General features: G+C 41.0%; 1 protein-coding gene across 1 annotated transcript in view; it reads left to right on the forward strand.

Annotated features, from left to right (window-relative positions):
• Positions 1-19081, forward strand: part of pcdh7a (protocadherin 7a) — a 41767-nt gene extending 22686 nt beyond the window's left edge. The window contains 2 exon segments of the mRNA XM_082535712.1: positions 13314-13515; positions 15046-19081. Of these exon segments, the coding sequence (XP_082391838.1) occupies positions 13314-13515; positions 15046-15584 (741 nt within the window). The 3' untranslated portion in view covers positions 15585-19081.
• Positions 19082-19850: the final 769 nt, after the last annotated feature.

The raw sequence follows: 19850 nt of genomic DNA on the forward strand, positions 1-19850 counted from the left end.
GCAGTAGATCTTTAGTAGATCTCAACCAAAAGGCAACAGCAGCAGCAGTAACAGTGTAGCTGTGGATGATCAAACATTGAATTTAAAATTGTTAACTAACTGAATATCAAAAAAATAATGTTTTTTTTTAATCTGATTAATAAGTCGCTCCTGCAAGAAAGTGTCTCTGTGTGACTTTTACAAAGTGGTGTTACTCTTACATGGCATGATCATTATGAATGGTTAAATAATTCATTTCTTATTCCCGTATGGGGATTTGTGTAGAATATGAGATCTGGACTGTGAGGAATCCAAATGCGCATATCATGTCTGAACCCATGTAGAGATCAGTGAATGTATTTGCATCTACAAAGTGCTCCACTTAAGCTCAAAGTTTTCAATATATATAGTGCTTAAGTTGCTGAAATATTGTGTACATTAGAGGTCTCGTTGCTGTCTTGTGAAAATTAGTTTTCAGATAAACTAAGCGGATTAAATCCCCCTAATGGGCTGAAAAATACATTTCTTCCTTGAATAAGCTTTAAAGAGTAATTGGATTGTTGTCTCGTGGCTTAAAAGAAAGCTTGAAAGATCAATGCTTTCTAAAAACACATAGCTTCCTCTGCAGATGGACACCGTACAAGAGCCGTAGACTGCAACAGTTTCAGTATTTAAAAATTTATGTAACTTTTAGGGATGAAAACAGGTTGGATTTCAGAATCTTCTATGCCAGCATACTGAATATGTAGTCTGGACTCTTGGTTGGTTACAAATGGCAATTTCTGTCAGCCTATTGGGCTAATGAGACTAAATTATTAATGAGTTGTGAAAATAATCCACAGTTAAGCCCTGAAGCCTGAAAACAGAAGCACTGAATCAGAACATAAAGAAAATGTGACAGATGTTATATAGATGGTTATATTTTAATATACCATACACAAATCCTCATACACCCAAAATGAACCCTAATGAGGTTTCTTACTGACACCTTAAAAGTGCAATCTATACCTGTCGTTTTATGCTACAGACAAACAGCATCTAAACTATTTTTACTGCATTAGCTGCAGAATAATTTGCACTTTTCAACATTTTTTAATGCCACGAGTCGCATAATAATCAGGCAGACTTCTGAGTAAAAGGCTCTGCTGAATATGACTTCACGGGAGCCATTTCTTAACCCTAATGCCGAACTATAATTTTCAAAGGGGATTGCAAAAGCCAATGTACATATATACGCTTGAAGTGTGGTGTGAGGTTATCGATAGGGATGCTTTGGAGTCTCCCCTGCTTTCTAATTAACTCTCCTTCTTCCTTCTCCGACCGCTCAATGGCCCAACTTTGCACTTGGTCTCTGGTGTATCGAACACACACACGCGCGCACATGCACGCGCAGACTCACACACGTTATCACACACTCGCATGCAAGAAGTCTGTTTGCATACCAAAAGCATACTTCATAGCTGAAAGAAAATGAAAGCCGTATTAATTATACAGTCTGCGTTTGTACACGCACGCACACACACAAAGAAAAAAAGAGGAGAGAGTGAGGGAGCAGTTATTTTGTTTCTCCTATGCGTCAAAGGAGACAGAGTGCGAGAATGATTGAGTCTCTCTGCGTCAGGGAGAGAGGGAATGAGAAATAGTGCAGAGGGAGAGAAAGAGTTCACTGTCTTCTCTCTTTAATGTGCGTGTGTGCACGTGTGTGTGTGCCTGTACATCTTCGTGCGTGTCGTCTACCCAGTATAACGCCCCCTCTGTGTCCCCGAGCCACTCTCTGTCACTCACACACACTGAGACTATTGTCAAGACATTGGGCGAGGCACCCCAAGACATTTCTGTGGCACTGTGTCTGTCACGGGGGTGATAGGGCTGTAAAGGGGTTTGCACATGCACATACACCCACACAGTTGTGTTTAAATCATTTTAGAGGACATTAAATTGACTTAATTTTTTTATCTGAAGGCTTCTCCTGAAACTAACCATAGCTGCTATTTGCTTAACTGCTTCCCTTCCCTAAACTTAAACTAAACCTGCTCGCAAACCATGTCTTCACCTCCGAATTGTGCCCTAGTTATTATTGGGACTTGTTTATGGTTCCCAAATGGGAAGTTGGTCCCCACAATATGATGGTGTAAATACATTTATGTCCCCACAAAGTATAAACACACAATCTATAAGATCCACAACTAATGTACAAATATGCCATTTTATATGTAGGCAGGTGAATTAATGTGGCAGTCGCCTGGAGTGCAGAGCAGGCATGTGTGAGTGTGTGTTTGTACTTGTGCGTGCCAGAGTTATAGCATACGCATATGTGGGTTGTGATTATGTGTGGCAAGGCCTATGTGGTGTACGTGCTTGTTTGTATCTGACAGCACATTAGGCAAAGCTATCTTTAACCTTGTAAAATGAGTGACACTGATTCTAAACTGACAGGATGGATTTCAGTTTGCCATGGCGCTCCATCGTGTCAGCCTCTGTCAGCTCAGCCCGTCCGCCCATTTCACAAAAGACAGGAGCGTCACAAAGGAGACAAAGTATATGTGAGGGGGAGGTAGAGAAACAACGAGAAACAAGAAGAAAATGAGAGGTTTATGGAGAAAGCTGGGAAAGATATGAGAAATGAAATAGTTTGGAAAGTCGGGGAGGAAGAGCGGTCTTGTTTGACAGAGAAAGGATGCCACACCAAAAGAGCTGAAAGTGTAAACGAGGCAAAAGAGTGTGAAGGAGAAAAAAAATGGGAGTGTGAACCGAGGTAGAGGTGGTGGAGGGAGCAGGGGGAAAGAGACCTTGCTCTTGTAGTCGGACGTCTCTGAGGTCCTTTATTGACTCTATCTATTGTTCACAGCAGCACTCCTAATCACTCTCAACAGGGAGGTTGTGTTTGTGTGTGCCCGCGCGTGGATGTGTGATCTTGTTTGCGTGATCTTGTTTGCCAGCCTTTTACAAAAAGTACGTATCTTTAGCCTCATCCTCACTTTTACTCTTTCATACACTGGCCCCCACAGAGAAGCTATTGTTCACTCTTCATCTGGTCAACCTTAATGGACAATAGCAGTGGGTGGGAAAAGCCTGTTCCTAACACGCATACTATTAGTCTAATGGTACAAATTCTCACACACACACACACACACACACACACACACACACACACACACACACACACGAAGACAGAATGGGCAGTAAATACCATCTAAATAGCAGGCATACATATGTATGGTCTCTCTTACTCACGCAGGCACACAGAAGGCCAGTTGTACGCGGCCATCCTGTTTGCATCTTTCTTAACAATGACTGCTGTCATGGATATTATAAGAGATGACTGTTTTAAGGACTAGCACTGGAAAGTGATGAACACCACCAGCACACACACACCAACAGAGGAGCTAATCTGAATCATGGGCATTTGTCCGGTAAGCCTCGTTTCACATCTCACACTATGAGCCTTTGTTTCTGTTTTGTTTTTTCCCCTATAGACAGCCACGGCTGCACAAAAGGATAAACATTTCAAAGGGCCGATGCTGTGAATAGAGTCAATGATTTTCAATGTGTATCTGCAGGGTGGAGAGCCCAGATGGAGACAGGGAGAAGGGAGAAAGCACAATGCCAGAGTGGACAGATTGATGGTAATAAAGCTGTGGTGGATGGCGAAGCAGTCGATCCACATGCAGCGAAACAGTCTCTCTGCCTGTCTGCCTCTGCACAAACAGTCATCCGCAAAATACCTGCAAACATCCACACACTTTAAATAACTAGTTAGGGCTAAAATGGTGCACAACTGACTCACGGTTTTATTTCTAAATGGAGCCAATAAGAGAAAGTGATTGAAGTTCACAAAGCTTCAACAAATCACAAACGTGCCTCGCACAAAGCAAAAACTGTTAACCGGGACAGGCGTGTCAGAAGTCAGCGAGGCTCGTAGTTCCAGTGTTTGCCACCGGAGGGCTTGCAGCAGACTGCAGCATTCTGAAGAGGAGTGTGGAGAGAGGGAGCGAATGGGTCCGCATAGTGCCGATCAGATGACCTCGCTGCTGCAGTTAATGTTCTCTGGCGCTCAGACACAAGGCTAAGGCTCTCCCTCATACCGCGGGGCTGTTGTACAACAAGCTGTTGTGGTGGTAGGGGTGGTGTTGTTTGAGGAGTGCGAGTGTGGTTGTGTGTAAGTGTGTATGCAGGAGGGGAAAAGATTAGGGGAGTGGAACAAGAGAAGGTGCTCCTGTGAGGGGAATGAGGGAGCGTGACACCAAGAAGGTAACATGTTTCTAAAGCACTGCTCAATTTCTGTAATCCGGTCTTTCTTTCTTCTATACCCTTCTCCCCATATTTCTCCTTTTTCTTTGCCTCCTTTCTCTTTGTCCCGCTCTCTTGCCCTCTGCGTCTCCACCCCCCCACGCACTTTAATTTGCCCCCTCATTTCTACTGCCGCACTTGCCCCCCTTTTTCTCTACCTCATACCCCCTCTCCCTCCCTCTTCTCCCTTTCTCTCTCTCTCTCTCCCTCTCTTCTTTTTCTCTCTGCAGTGCAGCACAGTGATTATCATTCCTCTCACAGAGTCAGGCCTGATAGTCAGATACTGCTGAGCACCCTTCTACATCACCTGCTTCTAGAGGGAGCAATGGAGAGCGAGAGACTGAGACAGAGGAAAGAAGAGAAAGGAAGAGGGGAGGGAAAGAGGGAGAGAAGATCGGTGAACTGCAGAATGAGGGGAATGAAAGAAGAAAGAGGAAATGAAAGGGGAGAAAGTGGGGGGTGAGGGAACAAAGGGTGAAGGAGAGCAGAGAAACATGGGAAGGGAGGGAAAAAGCAGAAGCATGGATAAGGGAGGATTGCTGTTACTGCAGAGGTGGTCCCACTGCAACATACATGCTGCATAGTTATAGATGTGTTGTCAGTGTGTGTTAAAGTGCACACTTGCAAGTGTGAGTGTGAGCAAGCGTGGCTGAAGTGCGCATTTACGGCATCAGCGTGGAAGCTATGAATGTCTGTGCGAGTGCGTGAGTGTGCGCTGTGATAATAAGGCGCCTTGACTCATCAACATCACTGGGCCAGACAGCTGAAGAAATGCCACTCATATTGCTTCATCCCTCCCTGAGCTGAGTTTCAACCTGCTCCAAACCATTTTGTGCATTCTGCAAATGCCACAACAGTCCGCGTCTCTCCCTCTGAACAACATTCTTCATCTCTTCTTCACTTCTACTTCAGACAGTCTGTGGTCATGCCGAGTCTTTTCCTTTTATTATTTTATATTTACCTCGCTACAAATGCTGATTAACAGACATTTTTTTTTCCTCATCCCACCTTTGATCAGTTGTTCCATCCATCATCCGTCACTCCCTTCCACGTAGTCTCTTGACACATGTCTGTACCTGTCTGCTTGACCCAGCGGTGACACTGCGTAAGCAGGATGTCTGCTCTTTTCAACATAGCCTTAAGAAACTGCATTATGGCACTGGAAACGTCACTCTGTTACACCACTAAGGGCTTGAACAAAGTTGCAGATCATTTCTATATTTAAATAACCAGTTTAAATATATCATCATCAAATAAATTGTTAACCCGTCTGTCCTGTTTGCGCAGTAACTGAAAGATGCTTTCTGTCAGTGTGCTTCACTGTTTCCCCTCCTCACTGGCTTTGATGCATAACTTAGCAGTTGACAGCAAAAGATTTCAGGAGGTTTTCTCATAAACTCTTGGAGATTTTATTAGGATCACACGAATTTTACCAATTAACTCATTTTCCAGTTAAACTTTAGTTTCATTTATTTTATTGGACTCTTTGACATGATGAGAAAAGACAGAAGAAAAGAAATAGCAAAAAGTGTTGGAGTAGAAATGAACTTTGTTTGTGCAATTAGATTAAAAAAAACAACAACAACAAAGATATTCATGTGTTGTTGTTTTTTTCACCAACAAATTTCACACTTAAGGTGCTTGTAAAAAGAAAAAAATCCCTTACAGTTATGAAACAAGACATCTGGAGCCAGAGAATTTAAATGGCAATTAAAATGGTAGAAAACAATAGTAAAGAAAGGCAAGGAAAAGCAAGCTTTGAAGTTAAATGCAAGTCATGCAACATGTCATCCGTAGAGCCACTTTGTGTGAATCCACAGTGAAGAAGTGTCTCTGCATAAACGCCTTTTTCATGGCAGTTTAATCATGCAAGGTGTAAGGATGCCTGCTTTAAAGCAGTCAATGCAAGCTCATTATTTTTCAATAATATTTGCATTGTAATCTGGTCGCTGTTATTGAGTTCACTTATTCATTCCAGTATTCACTCTACTCTTAAAGTATGACCACATGCACGCTGGCTGTCTGCATTAGCACAACATGATTTCTAAACGGCAGCAAAACAACAGAGCAGAAACAAAGGTCATTTTGACTGATCAGCATTCTGGATATGAAGTCTGGACTATACCCATGTGGTGTCAACAGGAGCATATTAGTTTTCAGTGTGTGCTCTGGTAGTATAGTGCAATATCACCTTACGTATTCCACACAGTTATAGCTGTAATAAGCATTAGGCTGACATTTTATCAGGTCTGGTATTTTTTTAGATAGTAAATAAACTTCCAGATTATAAGAATCGGGATAAAGTGATATTATCTGTTAATAAAAAATAGCTATGTTGAATAATCTGCACTTTTAAGGCATTTTTAATCCTTTCTCGTGCAACACTAGTCACAGTAGAGCTGGCGTATGAAGCTCACCGGCCATCAGGAGCAACTAAGGGTTGACCGTCCTGCCCAAGGTGGAGGGACCAGGGACTGAACTGACAACCCTCTGATTTATTTATTTTTTGACAGCTTTGTACAGAACCAAAGAATAGATCGCTATTTACTTTATTCATTTGTATATTAAAGGCTTTTTAGAGCAATGTACTCGTTTAATCACTAATTTATTTTTTTTTAATTGATTATTAAGTCATTACTCATATTATGCTTAAATGCCAGGGTTATTCTAATCATTCAAGAGGTCATCCTGCCCACTAGAGCTGCTAAGCCTCTTAAAGAATTCCATAAATCTGGTCTGTAATTAAGACTTTCAGTATCCCACATCAGTCACACAATCCAATTTTTGGCCTAAAAATATCTTATTTTACAAATATTGATGTATGCCATCAAACGTAACGTGTTCTCAGGATTAAATCACGATTCAAGGATCGCTGCCAGGGAAATTACACCGCGGCACCCCTCAGTCAACGTAAGGAAAATTTCAGGTGTCTGGAGGGAGCGATTACAAACAGGATGTTTGTTGTCTGCTTGATTGACGTTGGACTCAGTGAATAAACCGACTTTGGCCTGTTTCAAAAGAACTATATTAACAACACGGGAAAAACACTTTTTCTTTTAACATCCAGTTTTTTATTTTTAGCAAACAGCAATAAATACAAACATGCAGCAATATGTTGGGCAAAGACAGATGAAAGTATAATCCATCACAACACTTTTGATGCCGGGCAGTAGGACCGGCTAACGTCATTATGAATTATAAAGATAAAAATTAATCATCATCAACACTAGCATTTCCAGCTCTCAGTCGATAAATTTAATATTTGTTCTGTCACAGCCTGTTACATTTTACACTTCTTTTCATAGTTTTGTTGTCTTGAATAAAAGAAAGAAGCCACAAAGAAAAAAACCAATTATTATGGTCATTAAGTATGTTTAGCCGAAACCTGATTACACTGACTTTTATCAATTGTCAGTTCAGAAGTTAAAAGCTATCATCAACTCTTTTAATGGATAATGATTTTATATTATGTATCAGCATTTAAAAAGTCATATCAGTCAATCCGTCAAATGAATTATTTTACATTTTTTGGTCTGTATTTACTGAATGTGTCTCACTCTGCCTCCATGCAACATGATTTGAATAAATCTGTGTTCATGATGGGAATTTGTCCCCCTGTCTATGCACTGTTACAACCCAGTACACTTGGTTTCTAAAAATTAGCCGCAGTGGCTCTTCACCTATACAAAGATGATGTCAAACATCAAGGAGAACGAGCAGAGAGCGAAAGGGAACTGTGGCTCCAGTCCTACAACCATATTTGTAGTTTTGGTTTATGCATAAGCCACATCCTGTCAGTTCATTATGCAGACCAGAGTGTACCAGGGCATAAACAAACACAAACACGGTCTCACATCCAAATGCTCTCTCTCTCTCACACACAGACACACACACACACAGAGAGAGAGAGACCAAGAATCAGATGTGCAGATACACACATGTGTTGAATATGCAGACACATGTAACAAGAAGAGAGGGAGACTGTTAATTAACTAGAGCTCGTTAATTCTCTTTGAACCGACAGCATGGAGGTTTACATACTAATTACCTTGATGACTGAGCCAACCTGTGCACGCGCACACACACACATTCTACAAACACAGACGCACACGCAGGTGCGACTAGTCTCACGGGCTGACATAACACATCTTGCAGGTTTTGAAAGTCTCACACTCGTACACGGCTATCAAACACAAACATAAATGTGAGAAGTCTCACTCATATGCATATACACACACTCACACACACAGTCTGCAACACGGTTTTGCCCTGAAATGAAAGCTATATTAGGAACTCTCTTTTTTTCTCTTCAGAGCTGCAAGATACAGATGGTTAAGTTTATTCTTAGTTCAGACCCATCATGCTTCCTTTTGATTCACTCTTTCGATCTGCCAGAAATAACTTCAGACCAACTTCCAGGATGGTCATATGTTTGTACAATATAGTTGCATTACATCCACACACACATATGAAAACATAATCGATCAAACGCGGACACTCACACTCGCTCACTTTGCTGCGCAGATGAGCGAAGCTCCCATGTCAGTATTGGACTGTAATGGCCCATGTCAGATTAGGGGGAAGGGTTTTTTTTATGTCCTCCGTCAGACTCAATTAATACTCCATCAGGCATGAATTCATAGGCCACACTGGACCTTAGCCAGTTCATCCATGCGTGTGTTTTGAAACTAATAAATGTGTTTTCACATTCAGTTGATATTTGAGTATAGCACTATGTTACCTATTATAATAATGAGACTTTTTTGAAGTTCCTCCTCCAAATTAGAGAAAGTGCACATGCACACACAAAAGTGCTTTTGTCAGTCAGGTTGGAAAACATCAAGGAGGTTTTTCAGTGCAAAGGTAGAAGCTGGCAAAGAAGCAAGGAGAGAGTAGGAGACACTTCGCAGGTATAAGCAAAGAAGGCGGAGATGTGAAAAGCTTTTTAAGAAATCCATATTCACAAAAGAAAGATGTTCAAATGGTTACTGGGTAGCAGAGGGTGAGTGAGAGCGAAAAGGAAAAAGTGAGACGACAATGTGAAGTAGCAAGAGGAGCTGAGGCAGAATGTGTAGAGTGTGGAGTCATAGAATGTAATGACTAGAAGATGCCAAAATATGGGATTTGGCAAAAGAAAAGAAGCGAGGTTTGTCAATGAGGCTAAGGCAGTGGATGTGAGAAGACGCTGGAAAAGGGGGTTTGGGGAGTGCAGAGAAGTTATGGGTCAATAAAGCCCGCTGTGGGGAAGCAGAGAGGGACTCATAACGAGGTCAAGGACACATCATCGATCGCCACATCATAACGCTGACTGGCAAGGAGAAGAAAGGATTGAGGAGGAGATGGAGGAAGTGAACAGGAGTCACGGAGGACAGAGGGAGAGCTATGCTACAGCTGTGGAGAGGGGGTGACTGTAGAATTGGCCGAAGCGAAGAAGGGGGAGAAGCGGGAGAGAAGTAGAAAATAAAAAATAACAAGGATGAAGGAATGAAAGGGGGCAAGTCTGGCCAGAAACAAGGTTAGAGGGAAATTGAATTAGACGGAATCATGGCTGAACAGATCAGATCTGTAATAAAACACACACAGAGGAGCAACCCGCACCAGTTTTGCAATAAGCTGCTGTAAATCAAGGCGTGCTCTGTGTTGCAAGCTGGATTTCTACACTTACACAGTAATCCTACCCCCTCTCATGTAGCTGACATGTTACATTTAAGCCACAGAGCTAAGAATCTCATATTCAGAAGTACAGCTCTAAGAAAAAGTTTGCTAAGCCTTTGGAAAGACCATGATCTCTACATTGATTGCCCATAAAATGTTATCTGATCTTCATGTGACAATTATAGACAACCGCAGACTGACTAGACTAGCAACACGCAAACAGCTGTGCTTTTCGTCTTTATTGAGCACACTAAGTAATTGCTCAATAACCACATGAAGAGAACATGAAGAGTTTGTGTGCTGAATCAGATCTTTCGACACAGCAGCCTCAGCTTTATACTTTATACTTACTGCTCAATTAGCAAAGGTTGCTCACACGCTAACTTTCTTAGCATAGTAGCTAATATAAAACATATTGACAGTGTTATTGTTACTTGTCATCTCAATATACCTCTGTTTACTGACAGCTTTGCCCACCTGAAACAAATTACCTAGTTGCACAAAAGTACGATTATTACCTCTTTTCTTAAGTTGTGTATTTCCTCACTCAGGTAGATGTAACGGCACATCCTTGATGTTATTGAATACAATCAAAATAGAAGTGATTTTTATTTTATTCTGGACATTTTTCAGATTGAAAAGGGAGAAATGTCAACTGTGCAATTATACTGGTTGAAATATCTTCTATTGTGTAAGATAGAGAGCGTTTTTCTCAGCTGGGCAAGAAAAGAAATTAGCGGATTCAGGAAAGAGCTTCTGAACAGCGGACTGTGTTTTTAAAGTTGCCCAGTCATTTATTAGGGGGCAAGTTTGTTTTGTCAAAGCCATACATGAGAATATCTTTCTTTCTTTTTCCTGTTTTATATCCCTTGAACACGGGCATGCCCCTCTTGTGGCCTTGTGATCAGAAATTATTATAATTTTTCATCATTATTTTCATGAAATAAATCTGTGATCATGAAAACACATCCTGCCGTAATGTTGAGTTAATATTATTTTATGATCAGAAGTAGAAAAGTTTTGACAGCCTGTTAAGTGAATAGAGGATTTCTTTTTGTCAACACCTGTGATGTCGGAAAACACTTATTATTACAAGTTCCCACATTTTCTTGGCAGCCAAACTATTTCTTACTCATGTTCTCACTGACTCTTTACACCCAGCTTCTACTCATTTATCCACTGTTCCCTCTCTGAGCTGTTGCCCCCTGTTTGAATAAGTGGAAAAGAGGTTGAGCTGCTTCAACTAAGTGAACGCTCTAAAAAATACATTGCTGTCTGTGGAGAGTTAAAATGAAGCCACCGAGGTTGCAAGAACTACTGGTTTTCCATTAGATTCCAATGTCTCGGCTCTTTCCTCACCCTTGCACGTGCCTCCCATCCCTGTTGTCTGAGTCACTTTTTCTCATCCCCATTTTATCTCAACGATGTTAAGAAGTGGCAGAAGAAACACGTGCTCCATTAATTTCCTGTTTCTCCTTAATTAATTTTGCTGTGTTCGCCTCTCATCTTGTCTTGTGCGTTCATTAGGTGAACTCGCTCAAATGTTTCTTTTCTTTCTGCGCGTGCTTGTGTGCCTGTTTGAAAGAAAAGGAAGATTTGGTACAGTCCGGACTTTTATTGCAGCCCTCCATCAGTTTTCCTCCCCGATTATCCTGAGGTGACTTTCTGAGCTGACGTTTTGTCCACCCTAATCTGCTTCCGTCCTCTGCTCAGTCACTTCCTCCCCATACGCTGCATGTTTCAAAGCAGATTTAGGTTGAAAGGGATGTAATTTTGTGACCAGATAAATGAGTATGAAAGGGGTTTGTGGGGGAAGGGGGGTTATATAGAAATGGGCTTCCTGGTGCAGAGTGATCCCTTCAGGCCAGACAGCGTCGTTTAACTTTCACTGATAGCCTCTCAGCGTGAACTTATAACAATCTTTATCCTCTCTGTCTCGCCTCAAAGTGAAAACCGCTCCGCTAACTAGACTGGGGGTGATTAGAGCGTTAAAACTGGAGCAGGTGCGATGCTTAGTTTGCATGAATGATGTAATTCACTCCTGAAACCACTTACACTGTAAAACTAGATTATTTGTTATTGATGGGAGATGGTTCAGTGGTTTGTGTCGCAAGGATGCTTGCAACCTATTTTTGAAAGTTGCAGTTCTTATTTATTTTTTGCTATTCAGATATTAATAAATTTCTACATTATGATGAGTTGGCTTACTTCTAAACTAAGATAAAATGAAGGAAAACGCTTGTCAGATCTTTTGATATCTCATATCTCTGGAACTGGAGCCCAAAGAGTAAATTGTTGTGGATCACAAATGTGTAGTTTTACATTCTTATTTTTTTTATTAACCCTTTAATGCCCAGTGTATTATATTAAAATGCATTTTTTAGACTTCTACATCATCTGTCAACCCTCCCCACTCCCCCGAAAAACCTAAATAAATCTCACAATACATTTTAAGCAATAAAAAGGAATAACAAAAATAGAGGTAAAAAAAAATGCCAGGTGTAGCAAATGTGACATAAATTAAAACTCAGGCTTTAAAGGGGTTAAATAAATGCAGTGGATTTTAGTAAGTAAGCTAGTGCGAATTCCACATACACAGCAGGATGATCTAGTAGAGACTGGCTTGAGCTGAATACGCTGCCTGTCATTCATTTTGAAGGAACATGTCACCCTTTGCGCCAGAGAGGCTGTATGAGCCTTTGGAGACACAGACAAGCCTTTTTAACTGGAAAGCACATGCACCACCGAGGCCTTTTTTGCAGTTTCAAAAGAGTTAACCACGCTCAGACTGAAATTTAATGGCCTCTTCCTTTGTGCATGTTCCACCATTCCAGCACATTTCCGAAAAATCTGACCTGCCAGTATTTGTACCTGAGAGACAGACAGGAAAACGGAAGGCCTTCACCCCGGCTTTTGCTTTAGTCAAAAGCATAAAATCTGTGCATGTCCGTTTTTTCTTGCTGTCAATGAGAAAGATGTAAAATGTCACCAGACTCATCATTTAACATCCTTCTCTTATTTCAATACAGTGCTGAATGTTGTTTGTGAGCTTGAACTTTATATTACCCAGCTGCTACTACTAGGCACCATTCCAGATTGAAAAGAAACTCTCTCTGGCCCGTCCAGAGGTTTGTAAACATCAACCATGTCCAGAAACCTTAATCTAAACTAGGATTAAAGGCCAACTGAAAACTTTGAGGGAGTGCCATGATTGGTTGATAACTATTACCCTGCATTGTAGCAGCTAAGCCCATAATCAAGGCGAACATCCTCCGATAATCCCAATATGTCTTTGCAGACCCCTGCCCAACAGCCTAATCCTCAGATTTAGAACCTCAGATTAGGAATACTGGATGATTAATCTCATATTGTGCGTTTGTTTTCTGCAGGGGACCCTTCGCCGGGTGACCTTCTCGGTAGTGAGCCAACCACAGGACGGTGGTTGCTATGACAGTGGCCTGGAAGACTCGGAGACTCCGAGTAGCAAGAGTTCATCAGGGCCTCGGTTGGGAGCCCTGCCACTTCCAGAGGAAGGCTACGAGCGAACCACACCTGAGGGCAGCGTAGGGGAGGAGGAGCATGTGGAGAATGGTACACACATGGCGCATTAGAGCTCAAAAAGGCCGAGCGATGCATTTACTTGTATATGTTTTACTTTGCTTGGACATGTTGATAGACACTATCTATGTCTCTCATTTTCTCTTTCCCTATCTCTCTCTCGCACCCCCTCACCTCCTCTTTCTATGCCATAAAAACACACAATAACACTTTCATTAAAACCTCGGCTTGCTGTCAAGGCCTCGGGAATCTTTTCAGTCTTTCACATGATGGAAATCTGTTTTATACAAAAAAGCATTTGTTCTGTGTGTGTGTCTGTGTGTCTCTGTGTGTGCATGCACTTGTCCCACATATACAAAGTGTTTCTGAGTAATATGTGAAGGTTTTTTTTAATAAAAGCTAATGTGTGTTAGTATGTTATGCCAGAGAACCATCCCTGGCCTTGTCCAAGCATCTGCTTCACCAATGAAATTGTGTTTTCACCTTTTTGTGCAAAGTCTTTGTCAAGGATGGCAAGCGACAAAAAAAGTTATTCTTTTGATCTTTTCACTCGTCTTTCCTCTGTATATGGTCATGCCAGGGCTGCAGCAACATCGGCAACAAGCCAGGGTCACTGTGACCTTGGTGAATAACTAGTTCTGTGGCTATCAGTGAGTTTCCAGTTCAATGCTGCTTCTTGCCAGTGTGCGAAATTTTGTTGAGTTTAATACGTTTTTGTCACGGTCAGATGGAGAGACGAATTGAACAGAGAATTCGTTGTGTTGGCTTTAATTATACTGCACAAGTATGTTCTTGTTTGGTTTCGCATGAAGTTACTGCTGCCGCTCTACATATTCAGTAAAACTTTGCTGGCAGATTACAGCAGAGATATCTAATTTCTTGCGGTAAATTCAAGTGAAGCCAAAGTTAGAAGCTTTAACAGGAAATGAACACATTACATGACATGACAAGACATGAAAAGACAAACGACTGGTTTTGCATACATAAGGCTACAATACATCAGCATTAAATCTCTGGTAGTCTTGCTAACCTTTGGAAAAAAGCACTGGAGGAATGTTACAAATACACATCCAATCAATTCCTTCCACATAAAGAAATTTAGTCTTGCCATTCAAATTCCTGCTGATGAATTTCCTTTTCTTTTCAGTATTTTTTTCTTTTTCTTTTTTTTTTTTGCTTTGACCTCAACTTTTACCTTTAATGTAATGCTGAACCGCACCTGATTTTTTTATGCATTCTTTGGATGTCAGCAGTTTTTCTTTTTGCTCCAGCAGCATTTTTCCTTTAATTCAACCCCCTCCTTTGCAACCTTTGTCTAAAACCATCTTTTTAAAGCTATTTTCTGTCTTCCTGTCTCATTGTTCAACTCTCCTTTCTCTCTGGTACTTTTTATTTCCTTGTCTCCTCATCATTTGGTGGTCTAGTGTGTGGCACCGTGAGTCAGTTCATTGTGACATTCCCCTTTCACTCTCTTTTCGCCAGTGTTTTCATTGTGATATATTACTTGTTAAATTAAGGCAGAGATGTCATTTAACTTCTTTTGTTTCTTTTTTCTGTATCCAGATGCTAGACAGCTGCCAGATGTAGCTTTGACAGGGAAGTGTACCAGGGAGTGTGATGAGTTTGGCCATTCTGACACTTGTTGGATGCCTGTCCGCTCTTCGGCACGGCCGCGTCAGCGCCACGGCAGCGACCCACCACGACTCTCGACCTTTGCCCCCGGAGATGACAACAATAACCTTCGCGGTAACGACCATGAGAGTGACAGTGAGAGTGCGGGAAGCGCGGGGAGCTCCGAACCCGGAGTGGTCGTCAGTGGAGAAGGTCAGAGATTACCTTTAGCCAATGGGGATCCGCTTGGCACCCTGGGTAGGGGAAACCACAACAGGAATATGGGTGATCACAACCGTAACCTTCTTAACCGCAAGATGACTTCTGCATCCTACGACACATTTAGCAGTGCTGGTTTTGGGAGACGCCAACAAGAGGAGGGAGGGGGAGAAGGCCAAAACCCACCTGAGGTCATACCACTGACGCGGACAGGAGGGGACTACAAGACCACATCCTGCCTGACCTTGTCACGCCGTGAGGTCTACCTGTGACATCCTTGCAGTCCTCACCACTACTTCCTTTTCCGTAACAAGAGGGAGGATTAAAACTTCACTGGCAAGTCATCAGCGTGAAAGGACTTGGAACCTGGGAAGATGTGAAACTGTCAGAAAAGATGTTTTCCAAAAATACTTTTTGATTCTGACTAATATTTATAGGCCCTTAAATGTAGGAAAAAAATTGGATAAACTCCTAGGAGAACCCTGAACAGAAAGAACACTTTCTAAAGCATTTTTCTAAATACTGGTGAAAGTTACCTACAGGCAAAGCTCCTCTTATGACAATGTGGAGGAGGACAATCTTCTCTTCTTTTTACCTGAATCTGATGCATGCCTGACCCTATCCCACAGAGGGAACTGTATGAAGAAGAAAGAAGCGGAGACGGTGTAAATTCTGATGCTATAAATTCCTGAGTGCGTATAAAAACTGAGTCTACAGCAGACCAGATTTGGACTCAACTGGTGAGCCATCTGCTGAAAAACCACAGAGGTTTCATCCAGTCAAAACAGATTAAAAAAGAAGTGACGGGTCTTTGATTGAGTTATTTGAATCTAATTCAAACCAATCAATTTTTCTAATGTCTAATCAACTGTATCATAACACAAGAGGGGGATATTAACCAATCAAACTGCTCATGTCTTGAGGATTTTCTGTCATAAATAGAGCATAAAGTACCACCTGAGTGTGATCGCCGTAATGTTACACACTAGAAAAAAACGTCAGTTGTTTAAAACACATACGATTCAGAACAAACAGCAACAATGTGAAAACAGACTTTTCTTACAATCAAATGTAATTTTTCAGAATACAGTGTCCTCATAGTATGTCAGTAGTGCCACAGTATTCGGGCGTGTGTGAGAATATATGTTTATTATTTTACCTTTACACCCAGTCTGTATGTATATAGTGTATGTCAGTATTTGATAAAACAGCAGCGTTATCTCTCCGCTGCTGTCTTTCGTTGAGTAGACTGGGGTGCTTAGTTCATTGCACATCTACGGTATCCTAACGGTGTTCATGTATGATAAGTGCTTTCTCACGCACACGCGGACACATATGCACTCATACGCATGCAAGCGCTCATACACTGAGCATAGCATGTAAACACAAACATACAGTGCATTTACAGAATGTGGACGTGCATAAGGCCACCGTTTATGACACGAGTCAGTGGCTGTGTAACATAAAGTATGTAATAACCTGCATTAACTTTCATACAGAAAAAATTAAGAACAGGCAAACACAACACACACATACACACAGCATATTTAAACTTAAGTCATATAAACGCAGTGCATAGTTCATGTGCACTATGTATGTATGTGCTTTTTTATCATAATTTTTTAACATTATCATTGAACTAGCTGTAGCATTTTGCCTGCTCCCCTCCATCCAGTATTTAAACATGAAATGTATTTAATAATTATTCATCTCTGACTGATGTGTGAGACTACATTAAAGGGAATTTCAGTGACATCTACTGTAAGTGACGATAGACAATGTGAAAACCGGAGCTATTCTGCTGTACGTAGGACTCATAGAAAAGACCAAACTTCTATAGCTTCTGTAAGAAAAAAAGGAAAGAAAAAAACTGCATGAAAGAAAGATTATGCTAACTTTTTTTTCCCCTCTTTTTTAAACCACATGCTTTTTTGAATACCACGCCTATTTGGATACATCTGTACTAAATGTGTGTGCTCGCGGGGAAATGGAGATAATGATTGCAGCAAGGGAGTTAGCTTCAGTGGATGAGATCGTTTCTTCTTTATCGTGGAGAGAGTTTGAAGTAACCTTGGGCCCTTTCGCTCACTTTGGCACAAAGGATGCCAGAGGCTATATATATATATATATATATATATATATATATATATATATATATATATATATATATATATTAAAAAAAGAACATAGTGAATTGGGAACGTAAGACTTGTGCTGCGACCCGTTTCACCGCGCAGTGCTGACCTGAACACGCCCATACTGCTGTGCTGAACTGCACAGATAACAGACTCCTTCACATTTTGTCCTTCCCATCAGCTACTGCACGACTTCGACACACTCTGCTGCATTGGGCTAAAGAGTGGGTGTGGATTGAGGCCAACACATCTTAATTCCCATCATCAGTGTGTGGCTCAGTGGTGTGATAGGGATAATAGGGTTAGGTCGTCCCTGTGGTCTTAATGAGTTTCTTTTCTCCTCTCTTCTCCTCCCTTGATCTGTTCTGATCTCATTAATGTCTGGATAGAGGAATGTAGCACTGCTGGAAAATTGCTAGTGTGTCTCTTAATTTTTCTGGTTGTTTTCGGAACATAAGAGTGAACTAAGACATTTAAAAAAAAATGTGTAGTAAGGTTCAGCTTACTCACAGAGTCGCGGCTTGACTGTCACCTCACTGAAAGATAACTGGACTGGAAATGAAGCAGGAATCATTGTGACACCTCCTTAGATTTTACAAGGATAAGAACAGCTCCGTGTGTGTGGATACACTTTGTATACCTGTATATATCTTTAACTTTCCAACTCTGTAAAAAACACTCTTTAGCTTCAGGTCCACTGATGTATTTACTCCCAAAGCCTTCATTACTCCCATATACCCCAATATGGCTGTTTACTGAGCTCTGTTTTTGATGGACTGTGCTGAGGATGTAACAAAATTCAAAGCCTAACATTTGGGATTTTTCGCTTCTTGGAGACTTCATGGGGATTGAAAACAATCATAATATCCTGCATGGTATGTTCTGAGAGACAAAAGGACACGTGCTCATTCTCTGGGAGAATGAGTTGAGATAAATGGTTTTCAGACCCTTAAAGGGCATCAAGAACCCGTGGAGAAACCAGTTTGTGAGTTTTGCAAAGAGACTCTTGAGACAGCCCTGCCTTTTAAAAGTGGCAAATATTTCTTCAAACTGCTGTTTTATGGCAGTTCCATGATGGCACCTTTCAAACACTTAAGAGTGGATTTAAGGGAACTTTATGTAAATGAATCTGTGTGGGTGTGTCTCTTTTTTTTATACTGCACGTTTAAACATGAAGATGTTTCAGTCTACTGCGAAAATGAAGAGGGGAGAGAGACAGAGAAAGGCATCATGTCTGAGATCTGCCACCTACTAATCAAGACACTTTTGAGAAGAGACACTTCAGTGGACGCCATGTACCTGTCATCCCCCTTGTGCTGTTACCCTAGCCATGTACAAATAAAGTACACTGTAGAACAGACAACCGGAAACCATAACAAACGATGGCATGCTTAAGGTTCAAATCTGCACTTGATAAAAAAAAGGAAAAAAATGTTATTTTTGTTTTCCTCTTCTTTGTTTTCTTTACCTTTAGGAATTGGCTCTGTTTCTTTGCCAATTCCCCCCTGTAATTACATAATGAACTAATTGCATTTGCTATGATGTGGAAGAAGAAGAAGAGCTCTTGACGAATGGTTTGGTATGAAGATTAATCATGTAAAAGTTTGACTTTGACATTAAAAACTTCAGACATACCCATTGGCTGTTAGCACTTTCACTCTGTTCTCAGATTATTTCGCACAGTAACAATGAGAGCAACAGCAGGTGTGACACTTGTAATGACACCAAGCAAAATAACTTGCAATATTTTTTTTTTTATCAAGAACTGAGCCAAATGTTGGCAAATTTATTCATCAATAAAGTCATTACTTACAGCAAATGGAAGCCTTACTTGAAAGTGGTACAAAACTGGAGACAAGGCCATCTTTATTCAAGGTCAGCTTGGTCCAAATTCTCAGTTTCATAACAGCAAGCTGCAGTTAAAAACTTCAGAACAATTTTCTAAGCAGGCTGAAGTGTGGAGGTCATTCTCCCATTTACATCTTCCAAAGTCAAGAACGCCCAGTGAAGTTTAGCTTTTGTCTGCCTTCCTGTTGAACCAACAGCACCACTGTCACGCAATTATATGTCATTTTTGCAGCTGGCTGATATCTGAAAATTAGATTATCACAAAAAAATAAGTTTATCACTAAAAGGTGGAACAATCTATCAACTTTGAAATATTCTGCACTGGACCTTGTTACTAGAAAAGTTTAAAATGTAGAAGCAATTTGGATTTGGACTTATCTGAAAATGCTTCACAGGTGTTAACTGCTACAAAGATTAGCGTGAAGGACTTTAAAATGTCAAAACGAAAAAGAAAGGAAAAGAAAAATGAGAATCTGTGTTTGGTTTGAGTATGCAACGCTGACACCAGATGGTCATGCGTGGTACGTCAGTTTCCTGGTAGAGCTTTTTCTCTGT

Source organism: Aulonocara stuartgranti, assembly GCF_965226115.1.
Source record: "Aulonocara stuartgranti genome assembly, chromosome: 6".
Classification (NCBI taxonomy): domain Eukaryota; kingdom Metazoa; phylum Chordata; class Actinopteri; order Cichliformes; family Cichlidae; genus Aulonocara; species Aulonocara stuartgranti.